Source organism: Python bivittatus, unplaced genomic scaffold, assembly GCF_059951505.1.
Source record: "Python bivittatus isolate LINGU-HERP-01145 unplaced genomic scaffold, Pbiv_v1 ctg000810_np1212, whole genome shotgun sequence".
Classification (NCBI taxonomy): domain Eukaryota; kingdom Metazoa; phylum Chordata; class Lepidosauria; order Squamata; family Pythonidae; genus Python; species Python bivittatus.
In genome coordinates this window covers 3,357,346-3,378,422 of record NW_028277111.1, presented here as the reverse complement: position 1 = coordinate 3,378,422, position 21,077 = coordinate 3,357,346, and the positions used below count along the sequence as shown (strand labels likewise).

The 21,077-nt window shown below is 44.7% G+C and overlaps 2 protein-coding genes across 7 annotated transcripts; both read right to left on the bottom strand.

The window, feature by feature from the left end:
* Positions 1-1,581: 1,581 nt before the first annotated feature.
* LOC112543350 (zinc finger and SCAN domain-containing protein 12-like) lies at positions 1,582-12,142 on the bottom strand. 3 transcript variants are annotated; one of them, XM_088129448.1, is made up of 5 exons: positions 9,485-12,142; positions 9,038-9,170; positions 8,790-8,872; positions 7,622-7,748; positions 1,582-3,535 (listed from the first exon to the last, which is right to left on the bottom strand). In XM_088129448.1, the coding sequence occupies exons 1-5, from the start codon at positions 9,863-9,865 to the stop codon at positions 1,836-1,838; spliced, it is 2,424 nt and encodes an 807-aa protein (XP_087985574.1). In that variant the 5' UTR covers positions 9,866-12,142; the 3' UTR covers positions 1,582-1,835. The 3 variants fall into 3 exon arrangements, with proteins under 3 accessions (XP_087985574.1, XP_087985575.1, XP_087985576.1); XM_088129450.1 differs by lacking the exon at positions 7,622-7,748 and having other exon boundaries at positions 3,358-3,535; XM_088129449.1 differs by lacking the exons at positions 7,622-7,748; positions 9,038-9,170; positions 9,485-12,142.
* Positions 12,143-12,285: 143 nt separating this feature from the next.
* On the bottom strand, positions 12,286-21,077 carry LOC103060033 (neurotrophin receptor-interacting factor homolog). 4 transcript variants are annotated; one of them, XM_088129408.1, is made up of 5 exons: positions 20,438-21,077; positions 19,993-20,139; positions 19,394-19,520; positions 14,786-16,736; positions 12,286-12,448 (listed from the first exon to the last, which is right to left on the bottom strand). In XM_088129408.1, the coding sequence occupies exons 1-5, from the start codon at positions 20,822-20,824 to the stop codon at positions 12,436-12,438; spliced, it is 2,625 nt and encodes an 874-aa protein (XP_087985534.1). In that variant the 5' UTR covers positions 20,825-21,077; the 3' UTR covers positions 12,286-12,435. The 4 variants fall into 4 exon arrangements, with proteins under 4 accessions (XP_087985534.1, XP_087985536.1, XP_087985535.1 ...); XM_088129410.1 differs by lacking the exon at positions 14,786-16,736 and having other exon boundaries at positions 20,438-21,061; XM_088129409.1 differs by lacking the exon at positions 12,286-12,448 and having other exon boundaries at positions 12,457-16,736.

The window sequence follows — 21,077 nt, the reverse complement described above, 5'->3', positions numbered from 1 at the left end:
AAATAAATGAACACTAAACTTTTATTATTTAACTTGAGTAGTTATGTATCAAATTTCAGTGGCAAGAGAGATAAATACAAGGAACTGTTCAAAGCGTAGTCATGGACTAAAAAGCATCTCCAATAGGGAAACCTACATGAGAAGACATCAGGCGGAGGGGAGATGTTAAATGCTGCTTTCTTCTGCCCTCTGCCCCAACAGCTTTCCCCTACTCCCACAGAACTAAAGCTTTTTCCCCAAATAAGGAGTTCTGGGGACTCTTCTTTTGGTCCCTCAGTCAGGAAGGTCCTGCTTGCATCAAGGATGCTGCTGCCTTGTACAGGGAAGCAACCTTCATCTTCTAAATGCCGATGGTGTCACAGTTCCTGAAGCTCCAGGATCACAAAAAGTCGGGGAGCAGAGGAGCCTCCAAAGCCAGACCAAGCAAAGTCAAACCACAACTTGGCACCAGCCACCGACCTGAGATGGTGACAGTGTGGCTTTGACTGGATGGGAAACAATGGCAAACAAACCCCGTCGTTTAATGAGTTATGGACAAGCAGAGAGTCAGCAGCATTCCTTCTGAGTAACGTGGTCACTGCATTTCTTTGGATGGTCTCATGCTCCGAGGAGTACTTCACGTAACCATTGGATTTGAAGCGGCCCTTCCTGGTCCAATTCAGTTTGCTAAGTTCAGGGCAATCCCTCGTCACTTTGTGCGTTCAAGTTTCTAAGGTTCAATCTTTTCACATTTTATGTTCCACCTTTAAATGTCTTCAGATATTGAGGAAAAAACAACACTAATTTGAAGCAACTGACCTCTCTCTAGAGATACATAATAAAAAAAAAGAGGGAATGTATCTACTGTTTTAGCAACAAAAGATATAGCATGAGAAAGTAGTGTGCTCCTTACAAAGAAAAATCTCAAATACTTTATTCTTAAAGGACAAGCAGTGTAAAACGTTGCATAAAAAGTGGATTTTTGGAGAGGAAGAAGTGTATTCCTGTTTTTATTAAGGGGGGGGGGTTGGCAGAGGTAGTTGTTCAGTGATTGACAGTTGCACCACTATCATAACAACATTTTTGTACCATTAGACCAGATTCGGACACGCTTATTCTACATTGCAGGACAATCTGGGACAATCCTTTCCTTTCTTCTATGGGACACTAATTAAATGCTTCAACAGGGATATTATATCCCTTTTGGTTGACTTTTTTACAAGGCTACAGATTCCCACCTGCTTCAATCTGTTTTCCTGGGACTTAACTTGAGCTCTCTTATAACCCTCGTTGGCCTCCGATACAACAGTCTGAGTTTCAATCTCTTACATCGCGAAAAATACTCAAGGTTGGTCTAACAACGTGGGGAGGGACTCCCTTCCTGAAGATTTGAGCAGAAAAAACAAAACAAAACCTTTCCACGTTCCACTCATTTATAGAGTTTCTCTCCTGAGTGGAACTTTTATGATATTTAAGAAGACATGTCCTCTTAAAATAGTTTTTTTGCTCCATTTCTTAATACACTGTTTCTCCTCTTTCTACACTCTGAAAGTTTAATGTTCAAGAAGCTTATCCAAACACACCTATTTATGTGTTTTCTTGGGAAAAAAAGGCCCAGTGCTGGCATTGGAAGTTTCTCTGCACTCATAGGACCTCCTATGGGAAATAAGGGCAGTGGTCCTTTTGAACCTATTTCCACACGTCAAGCATTATTATGGTTCTCCCATGTGGATTAATTTAGGTCTGATAAGACTATTCTTCCAACCGAATGTTATTTCACAGTTCACATTTTTCTGGTGTTTTTCACATGTGGGTCTCTTTATGAGAAGAAAACACTTGTGATTAAAGCTCCCAAGCTATGGTTTTTCTCTTGTGTGGATTCTTTGATGTTGCGAAAGGTGATTTTTCTGACTGAAGCTCTTTCCACACTCTGTGCATTTGTATGGTTTTTCTCCTGTGTGGATCCTTTTATGGCAAATAAAATAACTGCTGCAATTGAAGCTCTTTCCACATTCCAAACACTTATATGGTTTCTCCCCTGTATGAATCCTTCTGTGATATGTAAGATCTGAGCGTACACTAAAGTTCTTTCCACAATCCAAGCATTGATATGGTTTCTCCCCTGTGTGAATTCTTTTATGTTTCATAAGGTGACAGTTTCGCCTGAAGTTCTTCCCACACTCCAGGCATTTGTATGGTTTTTCTCCTGTGTGGATCCTTCTATGGTAAATAAAGGTAGTTCTCTGACGGAAGCACTTTCCACACTCTGTACATTTATATGGGGTCTCCCCGGTGTGGATTCTTACATGCATCACAAGGCTTGATCTTCCACTGAACTTCCTTCCACACTTCAAGCATGTATATGGTTTCTCCCCAGTGTGGGTTCTTTTATGTCTTGTAAGGTGACCACTCTGACTGAATCTCCTTCCACACACCAGGCATATATATGGTTTCTGTCCTGTGTGCTTTCGTTTATGAGATGTAAGACGACTTCTCCTACTGAATCGTTTTCCACACTCCAGGCATTTATACGGTCTCTCCCCTGTATGAATCCTTTTATGATACATAAGATCTGAGGACCCAGTGAAACTCTTTTCACACACCAGGCATTGATATGGTTTCTCCCCTGTGTGAATTCTTTTATGTTGTAAAAGGCTACTGTTCCGCCCAAAGCTCTTTCCACATTCCAGGCACTTGTATGGTTTTTCTCCTGTGTGGATCCTTTTATGGCGAATAAAATGACTGCTCTGATTGAAGCTCTTTCCACACTCTGTACATTTATATGGTTTCTCCCCCGTGTGGCTTCTTACATGCTTGATAAGGTTTGAACTTCCACTGAACTTCCTTCCACAGTGCAGACATGTATATGGTTTCTCCCCTGTGTGGGTTCGTTGATGTCTTGTAAGGTGACCAGTCTGACTGAATCTTTTTCCACACACCAGGCACATATATGGCTTCTCCCCTGTGTGGGTCCGTTCATGTACGGTAAGTTTACATCTGTGAGTGAAGGTCTTTTCACACTCCAGACATTTATATCGTTTTTCCATTGGGGGACTTTTTGGGGGTATAATAAGCAACTGTTTCTTACTGAAACCCTTTCCACACTCATATGGTTTCTCCTCTTTATGGGAAATAAAATGACTGTTCAAAGTGAAATTTTCCCCACAATTTATAAATGCATATGTTGTCTCTTTGATATACGATGGCTGATGTAAAACAAGAGAGGAGGTAGGACTGATACTTTGCCCGTGCTCTTCATATTCATATTGTTCTTCTTCAGTCTGGGTTGTAGAATATTTACTGAAAACACATTTTTCTCTGGCTGTTTTGCCACATCCAAAATATTGTCCACTTTCTTCTCGTTGCTGAACGTGCTGGGTTGGGAGGTCAAGGACTTCGTTATGACCAGAACAAGATGTCTTCTCTCCACTCGTTATGCAGCTTTTCTTACTCTTTTGAAGTGCCCCTTGATTTCCAAGCTGCCCTTCTTCAGACTGGATCATTTGTAATAGCGCTATGCCGGGCTCCTTGTAATTCTCCTGCTCCTGTTCATAACCTGGTTTGAAGAAAAAAAGAAAAATAAAACAAGTTACTAATTACGTTCATAACAGAAAAATGCTGCATCCATTATTTTTGCATCTCCAAGATTTTGCTGGGTTCCTTTTGTATGCCTAGAAGAAACCAAACTTCCATTTTATTTATGGTACTGCCCCTGAGGCGATGTTGTTTTGGACTATTCCCCACTTATTTTTATGAGGTATTTCTCTTTTTTCTTTGGAAAAAAACTACTCCTTCATTATCTGAAGACTGAATAATCAGGAGCGAGGGGCATCAACAACAAAATGTATGAAGGAATTGCGGACCTCTTCAATTGATGCCTTGATGTTTATTATAGCAAGTGCAGTTTCAAGAATGTCCTACATTATATAGTGATACACCTGGCCGAAATTCATGAGGGCATTTCAAAGGACAGGGAAAAGGACATTTATAATGACTAGCTTATCTCTCCTAAGGGGAACGTTACCCTCAACCATAAAGAAAGCTTTGAGAATACGATGGTTGAAGTATTTATTTATTTATTATTTATTATTAAATTTCTATGCTGCCCATCTCCCCCCAACGTAAAATTGGGTACAAATTTCAAGTACAAACTGAAATCGGGTTTTCTTGGCAAGGGTGAGAAGTGGGCAGGGATGGATTAGAAGAACTTCAAGGTCCCTTCCAACATGAGGATCCTTTGATAAAACGCATTTAAGTAAGACTCAGAATAAAGTTGGTTACCAGCCTGAGTTCCACCCACCTCACGTGCTACTGGGAACGGCAATATTCTCCGGTGCTTGCCACCATTCTGCCACTATGCCGCAAGAAAAGCCTGAGTTTCAGTCCAAGCATGCTTGCTCTTTTCTAAGCCAGACAGAGACTACCTGGAAGCCAGCTTATTCTTCCCTGCATCTCATCAACTACATGCACTGCATTAAGAGACATTCAGGATACTAAGAGGACAATTTTGTTAATATTTCTATATACACTTATTTGTAACCATAGGTTTTAGCAAACTTCATACAAATTAGAACAATCCAAAACTTGACACCAACTCCAGACAAACCTTGCAGCCACCTCACGTCTTGGGACCAGATCTACATCAAGTCTTCAAATGAAAAGCACAACCTCCAGTCAAAGAGGAAAAGACCTCTGCGAATCTTGTTGGCTACCAAAAGACTTCAGGCACTTGGGGAAAATCTGATGTCTCTTTCTCCTGATTCTCACCCAAATGCTGGTAACGATTAAGGGGGGACAACTAAAGTATTAGAGAATAAACCAAGAGTATGATTTTTTTTCCATAGAAGAGAATATCTGTAGCTCAGGGTTGAACGTGGAGTCTTTAGTGCTCTATGAGCTTGGTTGTTTGCTTGCAATGTTTCATTACCAAACTAGGTATCATCATAAATGCTAGTGAGTGTGAGGTTTACTCCCTGGTTACATACAGTAGCTTGCCCTGTCACTGTTGGTAGGGGTGGGGGTTCTCTCCTCGGTAGTTCCTTGATTAGGGTATTGATTTCTGCTTCATTGTTATTCAGCCATCAATAGACACATCAGTCATCAAAAGACAGAAAGAAGGGAACCATATTTGCACACCATTCAAGAGACAACAAACCATACACACCATTCATATTCTGCACCTACAATATTCCAAAAACTGCAAGAAGGTATGGACTGGACCCTTTGACTTCTGTGGGAAATCACACTGGTCACCAGAATCTTCTGGGATATCATTTCACTGGAACTCTGGAGACATGGGACTTGAACTTTCTATCACGTTTTGAGCTGAAATTTGGACTGGGGAAACTTTTGCAAGTTAAGGACCAACTCTTCTAAGCCCCCTCCCCTGTTCCCCAAAGGGAGACCCATCCAGGAGAGACTTGTACCATGTATCAGGACCTGACCTCCTCCTCATGCTCAACCACTTTAATATCTGGACTTGTGCCTCCAGAGCAACCTTACCTTAGGCCAAGAGGGACAGTGGGTAGAAATCGATCAGTCAACCTGAGTGGGGAATTGGATTGGTTGCCAGAACTTCGTGGAATATCTCTCATATCTAACATCAGGGGCACAGGAAACCAGAATTTCTATTTGTTGTACTACTTTTGTGAACTTGTTTATAAACAAGGGACCTCCCTTCCTTTCACTAGACAAGGAGAGATCCTCCCACCCCACAGTCCCTGAAATCATGCTAAAACCAATGCATAGGATAGTCTCTTTCAATACAGCATTCCTTGCTCTTCTATACTGCCACACCAGTGCCACTCCAAAAATCTCTTCTCTTACACATCCTGTACTTCTCAAGCCTGCGTCTCATACTCTTCCTTTCAGAAGCTCCCAAAGTTTCCTTTCCTTTTTATCCCTCCCCTTTTGCCACAATCTTTGTCAGCACTCCAAATGACCTAAATTTATCCTCCCTCCCCTCCCTATTCTTTGGTTTGAAGTCCCATCAAACCAAAGAAGAGAAGCCTTCTCACCCACTCACAGTACAGCCAAAGACAACCCTTAGAAGGCAACTCCAACATAGAGAAGACCCAACCCTCCATCCTCTATCATCCAATGACCTTAACATTCCATCTCCTTAAACAATGGATTTCTTTAGCTATGTTGCCCTCCTGGAAGGCCCATTTTGCCTAACAACAGAATTATAGGTAGTCCTCGTTTAGGAAGTGCCTCGGAGAACAACCAGTTGCAATTACAACCATGATGAAAAAATGGCTTCATGACCAATGCCCAGATTTACGACCTTCGCAGCATCTCTCTCTCTCAGTCATGCGTTCACCACTACAGACAGTCAGTACACTTTTTTTTCTCCCCCTCCCCACTCAGGGCACAGACACTGCCTCTCTTCCTAAGCTGCTCTTCTCTGCAGGGCAGCTCATCTCTAAAAAGTGCTAACCTCAAATTAACTGGCTCAGCTCTGTGACCTTAATTAGTTGATTAGAAGTTGGCTTGCAGCTGCTGCCTAACACTGACAAGACCCTAATCAATTTCACCCTCTAGGCAAACAGCCCACATTCCTTCAATGTGTGCCTGCTGACTCTCTTATAATCCCTTCCTCTGCAATGAATGTAAATACAAATAATAATTCTCTTCTTGCTAATTATCCCAGCACCAGGGTGAGCATTCCAAAGGCGGGCGTGGGAAAAAGGACTACAAGGTCTGCCATTTTACCCGGCTTCCTCATAAGTCAAGTTACAGAAACCTTCCTGTTGTTTAGCCCCACCCAGCTGTTTGGGGTCATATCCTACTGTAAAGCAAAGGAAAGTGCAAAGGAAAGCTGAAGTAAAATCGTAAGCAGTCATGGTCATGTGGTTTTTCAATAAGCGACCACTTCACTTAACAACCAGGTTTTCGGGCCCAATTGTGATCACTAAACAAGGACTACCTGTAGCCCCAGGTACGCTGACAAGGACCTTCCTGGCTTCCCCAAACTGGCCAGCCAATCAGATCCCTAGGATTTTCCAGCTTGTAGCCCTCAGCTTCTAGAAAAATATTTGCTTTACCGTTACTCAGGGTCCCTCTTATTTGTAAAGCAGGCACTCAACAATCCTTGCAATAAAGCTTGGTTCTTTCCTCAGTGTTGTGCTTCTCCGTGAGATTGAATCCACAGCAGCCTATATTACTATCTTGCGTTGAAGCACTCAGGGAAAAAATGCCAATTGTTCTCATCTCTACAGGGAGCTTACGCATGATTTGCTCAGAGCCGAAGGAGGGCCCTTTGTCCAAACAGCCAGTATGAGAAACTGCCACTGATTATGAGGCAACCTAGGAGACGGGGCAGTTGTAAGGAACAGACATCAGAGAGATTCAGGGCAGTATCTTCCTCACCTAAAGCTGTTCAGGTTATCTGCTCTTGAATCAGACAGAGAGAAGCTGTCATCTTCACTGAAGAAATTCCTCAAAAATGAGAAAATCCTTTTCAGATGAGAAAAGGACCCCGTGAAGCATCCACCAACTTCTCCACTTATTTACCTTAGTCTCAGGAAAAAAAAAAAAGTCCCAGAATGTTCTTTTTCTAGGCAGAAGGTGCTTTCTGAGCACTTATGTCAACAAAGGACTTTCCACAATTAACTGAACCCAGAGCAAAGCAGGTCCTTACCCAGAAAGGCCACATTCCTAGAATTCTCCAGCATGACTTCCCCGTGTAAGGCTCTCTGGCTGGGATCCAGCAGAGCCCACTCCTCCTCCGTAAAATACACAGCCACCTCCTCAAAGGACACCAAGCCCTGAAAGTCAAAAGAAATATTCCTCCACAGAAGTCCTAGGAAGTTCTCTCCCAGATTTCCAACTTCCTAAAAGCGAGTTTTGTAAGACAGAAAATTCTCCTTTTCTGACATGATGTACTACTGGATTGTGCCTGCAGGACATTAGAATTCCTTGCCTTTCCTAAGATCCACCTGTCCGGTTAGAATTTCTTCCTACCACAGTTCACCTCGGAGAAAGACTCTGTAGACGTAAGCCACTTTTTCACATCTCCTGCTGTATGAAAACTTTCATTTTTTTGCAGAAGCTGCCATTTTGATGCAGTAAATCCATACCTCACACACATAACTTTTAACTGGATCTGCTTGGATGTATGTTTAAATGCTAATGCTATTCTTATTGCCATGCTTTAAGTGCTCTGATTTTTTTAACAGGTTGTGAGTAGTCCTACTAATGTTTCAATAGAACTTGATGAATTAAAAATGGCTCCTTGCTTTCATTTTTTGCTAGCTAGCCGATTCCTGGTTTTGCACATGCTTTAGATAGCAAGGGATATATATTAAATAAATTATTGTAACGTCCTGCAGGCACAAGAATCATAAATACTCAACCGCTTCCATAAATGAACTCAATATCTCAGCATGACTGTAATGGGACAAACAAATGACCTGGAGGGACAGGAGGAAGAGCTGCTACCAATACAAGGGTAAGGTGAAAGAAATCTGAGTCCAGGGCAGAAATGTAATTTGAGAAAGTGTCTCAGGCATGACGCTCCCTAGTTCTCATGAAGATAACGGAAGGGAGGACTTGCAAGATTCTGTTACTGTAACCTTATAACGAAAGTAGTATTTGCTTCCATGTCTTTGGTTTCATGTTCGGTCTACCTTGGAGGGCTGACTCTTCTCTGGGGTCTGCTTAAACAACCATCTTGAAAGCGGAACCAAGCTAACTTTTGATCTTGACATTTGATCCCCTTAAGAAGCTCTGCATGGAATCTCATGATAAAAATGCCCACCCCCAGGCCCCCCATCAAAGGTTTCTCTGCTCTGATGAAGCTCCCCTACCTGAGCTGGAGGAACAGCAGCTGTTGCTGCTCCACCACAAACAGAAGATGTTTCAGCAATTTCCATCAACATCCTTCGGTTCCCTGTGATCAAGATAAAAGGAGACGGATAAAGAATATTTGGAAGCTGAGTGACTCAGCTGTGGGGAAGCACTATAAATTAAAACCAGGTGCAAAATTTTGTGTAGAAGAAGCAGGTGAATGAAATGCCTTCAGGCTTCACTGCCCTCAGAACCAACCTTCACTTACATGGCAACGTGACCCGAGTTGGATCCTCCTCAGAGAGCCTTCCCAACAGATGCTCCATAGAGAGACCGGAGAGAGCTTCTCTGCCTTCCGGAGGTACCGCGGCCATTTCCACCTTCCTCAATGGCTCCTGCATCTGAAATAAAAGCCAGGATCAAAGACAAAGAAAAGCTAAACCAACTGAACATGAGGAGGAGGAGGAGACTCTTCTCTGCCTCCAAAGCTCGACCATCTTAGAGCTGTCGGCGGAGATCCACATACACTTGGGATCCCCCTTCCTCCTGCGGAATAACCTGGGTGGGCAAACACAACGCTGTGCCTGAAAACGGAGGGAAACCAAAGTCTCTTCTACCTTTAGAAGCCGCACTGGGGGCGGGCAAGGCAGTTCGGGAAACAAGGACTCCTTGTTCCTCCTCGGGCATCCTCCCAGGACCATCACCATCCTCTCACCTGCCGCCTCTTCTCCTCCGCTTGGCTCAGCAGGAAGCCCTCGGCCAGTGCCACCGCCTGGGAGCAGGTCTCTGCTCCGCACTCCCGCACCCAGCTCTCCATCTCCACGGGCAGGACGGCCAGGAACTGCTCCAGGATCACCAGGTCCACCACCTGAGCTTTGGTGCTCCTGTCGGGCTTCAGCCACTGATGGCACAGCTGCTGCAGGCGGCTGCACACTGCCCGCGGCCCCTGGGACTCCCGGTAGCACAGCCTTCGGAAGCGCTCAGCGCCTGAGCTGGGGGGCTCCTCGGGCCAGCGCTGCCCTCCCTCCTCGGGCTCCGCGGCAGGACGGCCTCGGGCTGCGCCACCCGCTCCTGGCCCTGGCCCTGGCCAGTCCATCTTGCGGGCCTCTCAGGCCAAGCTTCCCCAGCGGCGCCTACTCCGCTCCTCTCCTTCCTGGCCGCATTGGGCCAAGGGCCCCTTGCGCCGTGGGCAAGCAGATCCTCAATAGTCCCTTCCCGGCTTTCAGGGAATGAAGCCCCCGGGGCCGGCAGGTTGGCGCTCCCTCGCGCTCCTGCCCCGGGGAAGCGCAGCGGGAACCCACTCCCAACTCTCTGCTCCCGCCTCACCGCCCCGCCCTCTCCGTCCCTGGGAGCTTCGGCCTGCGGGCGAGAGAGTGCTCCTTCCTAGAGAGGAAATGCTCTGGGCGGACCTTCTTCCCTCCCGCCCCCCTTTAAAAGATCCCAGGCTGCCACTCCCCTCTACCTCTTTCCTCCCAGAGGTAACTGCTGGCAAAGCTTTTCTGCCATGCTCTGACCCACTCTGAAGGGAAGAAGCTTCCAGGACCTCAGTGTAGAGGTCCTTGGACAGATTGTGCTGTGGTTCCTGGAGAACATTCAAGGAGTTGGGGGTACAGGAGGGGACGGAGAGGACCTCTAGCAGCCTTGGAAGGGGATCCTGGGATGTGGGAGGTATGGTCGGGCTGGCAAAGCTCCTGGGCAAGGTTCCGAAGGGTGCTGCTGCTCCCAGGCATCCAAGGACAGACAAGCACAGGTCCTCCTAGTTATTCCCCCCTCTGTGCCTCCCTTGTTTCAATCTTTTTTGTTGTTGTTGAGAAAATGGAAAATTGTGAGACATGGGACTAGATTATTTTATTCATGAAGATCAATGTGTGTTTTTACCTAAAAGACAACTACGGGATAATATTAGAAGTCTTCTGAATATTCTTGAATACTTGGAGCAACTTGGAGCATACTTGGAGCAAACAAGCTGCACTGATATTCTGAGATGCAGAGAAGCCTTTGACAATTTGAATTGGATTTTTTTGTTTAGTGTTCTGGAACATATGAACCTTGGAGATAATTTTATTAAATCGGGAAGATTGATTTGTATTTCTCAGAAAGCAAATAATTGTTAATGGAGATCTAACAAAACCTTTTGAGATTCCAAAAGGGAGAAGACAATGGTGTCCACTGTCTCCACTTGTAAATTAAGGGCATTTGCAGATTATTTGGTGTTAATTTTAGAAGAACCACTAGAGGGAATAGAAACATTAATGGGAAAATTAAAGGACTTTGGTATGTTAGGTTTTCAGATTACTAATCAGAAGACAAAGTTATTAACAAAAAAATATGAAATTAGAAGATCAAATAGAACTGATGGAGAAAACTGGTTTAAGATTGAAAAAAAATACTTGGATATTACTGTGACAAATATGAATTGTATGTTATTTCAAAATAATTATGTTAAGATGTGGATTGAAATTAAGAACATGTTAGAATGGGAGAAATTAACATTGTCACTGTTGGGGAAAATCTCTGTGATAAAAATGAATGTTTTGCCAAGAATGATGTTTTTGTTTCAGACAATGCCTGTTCTGACAACGGATACACCATTTGAACAATGGCAAAAAGATATATCTAAATTTATATGGCAAGGGAAAAAAATCACAAGTTAAACATAAAGTGTTACAAGATGCAAAGGAAAGAGGAGGACTGGGTTTACCAGATTTGAAATTATATTTCACTGCTTGTTGTTTGGTCTGGATGAAAGAATGGATCTTGCTGAGAAACAAGAGACTTTTACAGTTAGACGGTCATGACTTGAGGTTTGGATGGCATGGATATTTACGGTACGATAAAGTTAATGTGGACTTTAAAAATCAAGCAGCCTCCATCTTGTAAATGCCAATGGCATCACAGCTCCCAATGCTCCAGGACCTTTTTAATCAGGGTTATTTTCCTACTCACTAAATATGGCAGCTCTCCTTCCTCCCACAGCAAATGCCCCTTGGTCTGAAGATGGAAAAACACCTCTGAGGAATGGCGGTCAGGCAAACAAAGAGCAACAACTAGCACATTTCTCAGAGTTTGAGGGAACACAAAAAGTTGGGGAGCTGAGGAACCCCCAAAGCAGACCAAGCAATGTCAAACCACAACTGGGCAACAACCACTGATCTGAGATGGTGAGTGCGGCTTTGACTGGATGGGAAATGATGGCAAATAAATCCCATCATTTAATGAGTTATGGATGAGTGTGGATTCAGCAGGATCCCCTCTGAGTGGCCACCGCATTGCTTTGGGTGGTCTCATGCTTTGAATAAAGTTTCCCATAATCACTGGATTTGAAGTGGGCCTTCCTAGCCCAATTCAGTTTGCTTAGTTCAATGCACTCCCTCTTCACTTTGTTTCAAGTTTCTTGGGTTCATTCTTTTCACATTTCCTGAACATTCCCAACACCATTGCTGTAATTTCATGCTGTTTGACAGCATTCTTCTTTGAGGCTTTCAATCTTTTTCTTCAGATATTCCATTCAATACATTTTCTTTACCAATACCTTTACTTTTCTCATAGAAAATGTTTGTGAGTGTACATTTAAGGTCTCTTATGCCTCAACAAGTGACAGCAGTTACCAACCCAGGCTGATCTCAGCAGCTAAGCTAGGCCACAGGACTTGGATCACCTGGAACATCAGTGTTGCAAACTGGAAGAAAAGAAATAAAAACATCAAGCCTGCTCAGTAATACTGCTGAGAACTGAATGGAGGAAGTCAAGCTCTGCTCCAGTGTATTAATCAGGGGCATCTGACAACAACAGCAGAATCAAAGCCCTTCCCCTCTTTTATGTGCATCACATTCAAATTCTATTTGCAATATGACTTTGCTTGTTGGGTGAACATTTCAGAAACATTATTATAGTTCACTCCTCACTGGTCAAAAGGCATCAGCTGGCCCAGGCACACACAGTGAAGCTGACAGGTGAAGCTACACATTCAGTGGGGAGAATGGGAGGGGGAGTGGACGTTTGCTGTCATGCATGACTGTCCAGTTGCTATGCTGCTTAGGGAGAACCTAGCAGAGAAGAGATGGAAAGACCTACGTCCAAGAGAGAAAGACCCAGAGACAGTGGAGATGGAACAGAGAAAGGAGGCTCCCCATATCATGCAAAAGCCTAGACCCATCCTCAGAAAGCAGCCAGCGGAAAAGATGGGGAAAGAACTCAACCTAGTGCAGATATTAGAACTGGTAAATACCTGGCTGACTCCAGGAAGGGCAAAAGTGGCAGAATCAGATTTACTCCCACCCAGCATAAGTATCATGGGGGAGGTGGAAAGGGTCCAGAGAAACCCAGAGGCCATCCAGGAAGCTGTGGAGCCCCAGGAAAAAGGGGAGGCCTCAGAAAGGCCAGTGGCCCTGGAAGTGCCAGAGGAGGCAGCACTGAGCACCCCTGCAGATGGGCTCCAGGAAGAAAGAGAAGAGGTCCCAAGGGGGAAGGCGGCCAAGCAACCCAGCGGTTTCCCAAGAGGCTGCAGAATCCCAGGAACAGAAGAGCAGCAGAAAGGATGAGGAGGGGGATCCTGGAAGTACTAGAGGAGATGGCCAAGAAATGAAATTCCAGAGAGAACTAGAAGAGGATAAAGCTTAGCCCAGAGGGATGGTGTGGAAGGAAAAAACTGGTTTATAGTGAAGGGCCGGTAACAGGAAGGAGACCTAATTTTCCCATCACCTTTGACCCACAGGTGCAATTACCTCAGAACTGAAGGACTTCAGTTCTTCAATCATGATTCATTTTCAAATAACAGAAGGAGGCTGTTCTTTTTCAGGGCCACCTTGAAGAAGTTTCAGCCATCACTACCCCTTCCATGTTCCACACATTTACACAGTTTCTCTCTTGAGTGGAACCTCTCTGGGATGTAAGATGACAGATCCTGTTAAAACAGTTTCTTGGCTTCATTCCTCGATATACTTACAGTGGTACCTCGGGATACGAACGCCTCTACTAACGAACTTTTCGGGTTACGACCAGCTCCGGCCGCAAAAATTTACCTCGATGTGCGAACTCCACCTCGGGGTATGGCCATTTTTCCTCCCAACACGTGGTCCGTGGCCATTTTTCCACCCGACACGCGGTCCGCGGCCATTTTCCCGCCGTGCCGTCGCGCCTGGCTGTTTTCGCACCGCACCGGGCCGTTTTCACACCACGCCGCGCCCGGCCGTTTTCCCGCCGCGCTGCGCCCGGCCATTTTCCCGCCGCACCGTGTCCGGCCGTTTTCCCGCCACGCCCGGCCATTTTCGTGCCGCGCCGTGCCCGGCCATTTTCCCGCCGCGCCCGGCCGTTTTCGCACCGCGCCCGGCCGTTTTCCCACCGCGCTGCACCGCGCCCGGCCGTTTTCCCGCCGCGCCCGGCTGTTTTCCCGCCGCGCCGCACCCGGCCATTTTCGCGCCCCTGACACGTGGTCCGCGGACGCCAGAACGGATTAACAGTAATTACATTGAACCTTATGGGAAAATTTGCTTCGGGGTGCTACCAAATTCGGAGGGCAGAACGGATTAACCGGATTTACATTGAACCCTATGGGGAAATTTCCTTCGGGTTACGACCAACTCGGGATACGCCCAGTGTCACGGAACGGATTAAGTTCGTATCCCGAGGTACCACTGTATTCTCCTAAATGGATCAGCTCTTTCTACACACTGCACATTTAGAATCCACATAGCTTATCTGAACTCACATATTTATTGGGTTTTCTCCTGTAATTTCTTAAAAAAAAAAAAAAGCCAGTGCTGGTATTAAAAGTTTCTCTACAGTCCAGGCATTCCTCCCAAAATAAGACCTCTTATGGGAAATAAGGGCAGTGACCCTTTTGGATCTTTTTCCACACTTCAAGCTTTTTTATGGTTCTCCCACGTGCATTCCTTTAGATCTGATAAGGCTACTCTTCCAACTGAAAGTTACTCCACAGTTCACATCTTTCTATTGGTTTTCCCATGTGGGTCCCTTTATGGGAAGAAAAAACTTGAGATGCAAGCTCCAAACTTACGGTTTCTTTCTTGTGTGGATTCTTTCATGTTGTGAAAGGTGATTTTTCTGGCTGAAGCTTTTCCCACACTCTGTGCATTTGTATGGTTTCTCTCCTGTGTGAATCCTTTTATGTTTAATAAGGTTAGCGTTCTGAGTAAAGCTCTTTCCACACTCCAGGCATTTGTATGGTTTTTCTCCTGTGTGGATCCTTTTATGGCAAATAAAGTTACTGTCCTTACGGAAGCTCTTTCCACACTCCGCACATTTATGTGGTTTCTCCCCTGTGTGGATTCTTATATGGATTCTAAGGTTTGAACGTCCACTGAACTTCTTTCCACACATCAGGCATGTATATGGTTTCTCCCCAGTATGGGTTCGTTGATGATATCTGAGGACAAAGTTATAAGAAAATCTCTTTCCACACTCTGTGCATTTATATGGCTTCTCTCCCGTGTGCTTTTTTTTATGAGATGTAAGACGACTGCTTTTATTAAAACCCTTTCCACACTCTAGGCATTTATATGGTTTCTCTCCTGTATGAATTCTTTTATGGCAAATAAAATAACTGCTGCAACTGAAACTCTTTCCACATTCCTTGCATTTATATGGTTTCTCCCCTGTGTGAATTCTTTTATGATGCAGAAGTTTATAGTTCTTACTGAAGCTTTTTCCACATTCTATGCATCTGTATGGATTCTCTCCTGTGTGAATTCTTTTATGTTGAAAAAGGCTACTATTCTGGCTGAAGTTTTTTCCACACTCCATGCATTTGTATGGTTTTTCTCCTGTGTGGATCCTTTTATGGCAAATAAAATGACTTCTCTGATTAAAACTCTTTCCACATTCTGGGCACCTATATGGTTTCTCCCCTGTATGCATTCTTTTATGTTGCAAAAGGCTACTTTTCTGACGGAAGGTCTTTCCACACTCCGGGCATTGATATGGTTTCTCCCCTGTGTGAATTCTTTTATGTCGCAAAAGGCTACTGTTCTGACTGAAGTTCTTCCCACATTCCATGCATTTGTATGGTTTTTCTCCTGTATGGATCCTTTTATGACAAACAAGGACACTGTTGTCACGGAAGCTTTTTCCACACTCTGTACATATATATGGTTTCTCCTCCGTGTGTCTTCTTACATGTATCTTAAGGTTTGAACGTCCACTGAACTTCTTTCCACACTGCAGGCATATATATGGCTTCTCCCCTGTGTGGGTTCTCTGATGTCTCGTAAGTTGACCACTCTGATTGAATCTTCTTCCACACACCAGGCATACATACGGTTTCTCACCCGTATGGATCCTTTCATGTATGATAAGCTTACGTCTCTCAGTGAAAATCTTTTCACACTCCAGACATTTATAGGTTTTCTCCCCTGTGTGTATCCTTTCATGTATAGTAAGTTTACCTTTCTGAGTGAACGTCTTTTCACACTGCAGACATTTATAGGGTTTTTCCCTTGGGGGATTTTTTGGGGGTAAAATAAGCATTTGTTTCTTACTAAATCCCTCTCTACATTCATATGGTTTCTCTTCTTTATGGGAAATAAGATGACTGCTCAAACTTAAATTTTCCCCACAATTTATAAATGTATATGGTGTCTCTCTGATATACAACTGGTGATGTAAAGCAAAAGAGGAGATAGGATTGATACTTTGCCCATCCTCTTGATACTCATATTCTTCCTCTTTAGTCTGCATTGTACAATGTTTACTCAAATCGGATTTCTCCTCATCTCTTTTGCCACATGCAAGATATTTTCCCTTTTCTTCTTGTTGGTGAACTTGCTGGGTTGGGAGGTCATGGACTTCATTGTGACCAGAAAGAGAAGAATTCTTCCTTCTATTCCTTATGCAGCTTTTTTTACTCCTTTGTGGTGCTCCTTGATTTCCAAGCAGCCCTTTTTTAGACTTGAACATTTGTAAGAGTGCTATGCTGGGCTCCTTGTATTTCTCATGCTCCTGCCCGTAAGCTAATTGGAAGAGAAAGAAAGAAAGAAAGAAAGAAAGAAAGAAAGAAAGAAAGAAAGAAAGAAAGAAAGAAAGAAAGAAAGAAAGAAAGAAAGAAAGAAAAAAAGTTAATCATTACGTTCATCATAGAAAAATGGTGCATCTGTTATATGCCTAGAAGAAACCAAGGTTTCATTTTATTTATGGTACTGCCTGAGACATGATGTTCTTTTGGACTATTCCCCACTTTAATTTCATGAGGAATTTCTGTTTTCTTCCTTGTGAAAAAACTCTGCTTTTTGGTTGTCCAAAGTCCAAATCATCAGGAGCAAGTGGACATCAATAACAAAATGTATGAAGGAATTGTGGACCTCTTCAACTGATGCCTTGACCTTTATTACAGCAAATGCAGTTTTGGGAATGCCCTACACTGTGAGGAACCTGGTCTAAATTCATCATGGAATTTCAAAGGACAGGGAAAAGGACATCTTATAATTGCTAGTCTCTCTCCCCTAAGGTGAACATCACCCTCAAACATAAAGAAATCTCTAAGAATTTGATGGTTGAGAAAAAGTCTGCTCTTTGGTTGTTGAAAGATTGAATAAACAGGAGCAAGAGGACATCAAAAGCTAAATAGAAAAATAAGAAATGGTCTTAAAGAACAAAGAGGGACCCCAAGAAAGATGACAATGGGTACTCTGACAATAAAGTCAGGAGTTATGCAGTATGGCAGGCTGGAAGAGCTGGGGCAGGGAAGAAACGGTAAGGGGAAATGACTTTACTGCTTTCTTCCCCCATATCCCACCTCCCAGTAGCCTCCTGGAAATGCAACGCAAGGGAGCCCATACAAATTGGAGCAGCTCATCTGGACTTCATTCCCATGGCCCAGACTCAGATTTCTCTGGGAACATGGGAGGAGGGAGTAAGGCTGATGGAGGTGCTGTAAAGAGCAGAAGGAACAACCTTGAAAGGCAAGAGGAAGAGCCGCTCCCAAGACAATGGTCAGATAAAAGAAACCTGAGTCTGGGGAAGAACAGTAACATGAGAAAACCTCTCAGACAAGACTGTCCCTAGTTCTCAGGAAGATAAAAGAAGGTAGGTGTCGGGGAAGCACAGTCAAACTTGCAAGATTCTGTTACTATACTATAAAACCTGTATTAGCCTGTATGACTTTTGTTTCCTAGTCTGGTCTACCTTGAACAGCTAAGAGAACTGGGCAAGGGGTGGATCAGGAGAACTTCACGGTCCATTCCAACATGATGTTCCTATCATAAGTAAGTAAGATTTAAGTAAGAAAGATGTAAGAAAGACTCAGAATAAAGTTGGTCAGCAGACTCAGTTCCACTCACCTCATGTGCTGCATTCACTGCTACTGGGAAGGGCAATACCCCTCAGTGTTTGCCACCATTCGGCCACCATACCACCAAAAGAGGCAAAACTGAGTTTGAACCCAGGCATGCCTTACCTTTTCTAAGCCAGACAGAGACTACCCGGAAGCCAACTTATATTGCTTGCCTCTCATCAACTACATGCACTGTATTGAGAGATATTCAGGACGCAAAGAGGAGTAATTGGTCAATGAGCAATTGGCTTAATTCACAACTGTTTTGAGTTCCAATTGTCCAATTGTTAATATTATTATTTTAAAAATAAAAGTAGGGATGTTATCTTCTTGGTCTCTAAAACATTAAGCTCTTTTTTCTCCTTTTCTAGTCGGTTATGTCTATTCACTGGCCCTGTTCCGCTATATTTTACCCAGGAATTCTCAATATGAGAATCTAATACATTTGATCCTGCTCATTTGCCTAATATGTTCACCTATTATTATTACCTTCATGCTGTCCTTCCTTGTTGTTAGTAATTTTTTTCATTTTTGATCTATTAAACAATCTAGAATTAAAATCAGAAGCATGTTCTGGAATAACATATTGAGGCAATTTCTGCTCGCTTCAAATTGACTCATTAATTCTTTTCAGTCCATCCATATGCCTTTAATTATCTTTTTGCAAATTCCCTTTATTAGACTCCTTTTTTCTCTCAAATCTTGCCACTTTGCAGAAATTCAGCCAGTTATAAATGGCAGCAACTAGCCCCAGCAGTGGGAATCTAATTAAGAAGGAAACAGATGAAATTTTTGAGAATGAAATTGAAATGGAGGAATTCCTGAAGAAGTATTTTCGAGATTGGTAAAACAATCAGAATTATTTCAAAGAGAGAAATTGCAAATAACAGTAGGGTATAGGATTATCTTGGGTTGAAGCACTCAGGGAGAAAAAATGCCACTTGTTCTCAGCACTATACGGAGTTTACAACCAATTTACCGAGAACCAAAAAAAGGCCCTTTGAATAAACACCCAGTAGGACAAAGGCTACTGGTTATTAGGCAGCCTAGGAAACTGGGTGGTTGTAAGGGACAGATGTCAGAGAGGTACAGCGCAGTAACTTACTCGCCTAAAGCTGTTCAGGTTATCTGCTCTTCACTCAGATCAGAGAATAAAAGCTCAGTTGAGAAAGGACCCTGTGAAGCATCTACCAACTTCTCCGTTTATTTACTTCGGTGTTAGGATCAAAACAAAACAAAACTAGAATTTCCTTCTTCTAGCTAGAAGCTGCTTTCTCACTGCTTGGATAACACACACTTTCCACAATTAATTCAACCCAAAGCAAAGCAGGTCCTTACCCAGAGTGGCCACATGCCTGGAATTCTCCAGCGTGACTTCCCCGTGTAAGACTCTCTGGCTGGGATCCAGCAGCGCCCACTCCTCCTCCGTAAAATACACAGCCACCTCCTCAAAGGACACTAAGCCCTGAAAGTCAAAGGAAACGTTCCTCATCAGAAGTCCCAGGAAGTTCTCTCCCAGATTTCCAACTTTCTAAAAATGAGTTTTGCAAGAGAGAAAATGCTCCTTTTTGAAATAATGTATTACCGGGTTTTATAGTTGCCTCTCCTAATATATTAATAAAATTAATAATAAAAGTGAGTAAATAAAAGAGGGGATTCCTCTTCTTGTCCATGCATGAGACAGCAAGGGCTTTATTTTAAATAAAGTACTATAACCTACTGCAGGCACAAAAAACTTAAATACTCAACTGTTTCCATGAATGAATTTGAGTTCTCAACATAACACTTCGATAAGCTGCTGTTATACAACCACCTTGAAAAGAGATCCAACCTGTTGAGTCCTGACCTCCTTAACCAGATCTGCATTGAATCTCATGAAAAAACCAGACCCCCCCCCCGGCCCCCCATGTTTCCCTGCTCTGATGAAGCTTCCCTACCTGAGCTGCTGTTGATCCACCATAAAGAGGAGCTGGATCCTCCTCAGAGATCCTTCCCAACAGATGCCCCATAGAGAGACCGGAGAGAGCTTCTCCGCCTTCAGGAGATACCGAGACCATTTCCACTTTCGTCAAGGGCTCCTGCATCTGAAATAACAGCCAGGATCAAAGAAGAAGAAAAGCGAAACCAACTGAACATGAGGAGGAGGAGGAGACTCTTCTCTGCCTCCAAAGCTCAAAGCGGAGATCCACGTACACTTGGGATCCCCCTTCCTCCTGCGGAATAACCTGGGTGGGCAAACACAACGCTGTGCCTGAAAACGGAGGGAAACCAAAGTCCCTTCTACCGTTAGAAGCCGCACTGGGGGCGGGCAAGGCAGTTCGGGAAACAAGGACTCCTTGTTCCTCCTCGGGCATCCTCCCAGGACCATCACCATCCTCTCACCTGCCGCCTCTTCTCCTCCGCTTGGCTCAGCAGGAAGCCCTCGGCCAGCGCCACCGCCTGGGAGCAGGTCTCTGCTCCGCACTCCCGCACCCAGCTCTCCATCTCCGCGGGCAGGACGGCCAGGAACTGCTCCAGGATCACCAGGTCCACCACCTGAGCTTTGGTGCTCCTGTCGGGCTTCAGCCACTGATGGCACAGCTGCTGCAGGCGGCTGCACACTGCCCGCGGCCCCTGGGACTCCCGGTAGCACAGCCTTCGGAAGCGCTCGGCGCCTGAGCTGGGGGGCTCCTCGGGCCAGCGCTGCCCTCCCTCCTCGGGCTCCGCGGCACGACGGCCTCGGGCTGCGCCACCCGCCCCTGGCCCTGTTCCTGGCCCTGGCCAGTCCATCTTGCGGGCCTCTCAGGCCAAGCTTCCCCGGCGGCGCCTACTCCGCTCCTCTCCTTCCCGGCCGCATTGGGCGAAGGGCCCCTCGCGCTGTGGGAAGCAGGTCCTCGATATCCCCTTCCCGGCTTGCAGGGAACGAAGCCTCCGGGGCAGGCGGATTGGCTCTCCCTCGCGCTCCGGCCCCGGGGAAGCGCAGCCGCAACCCACTCCCGGCCCTCCGCTCTCGCCGCAGCACCCCGCCCTCGCCGTCCCCGGG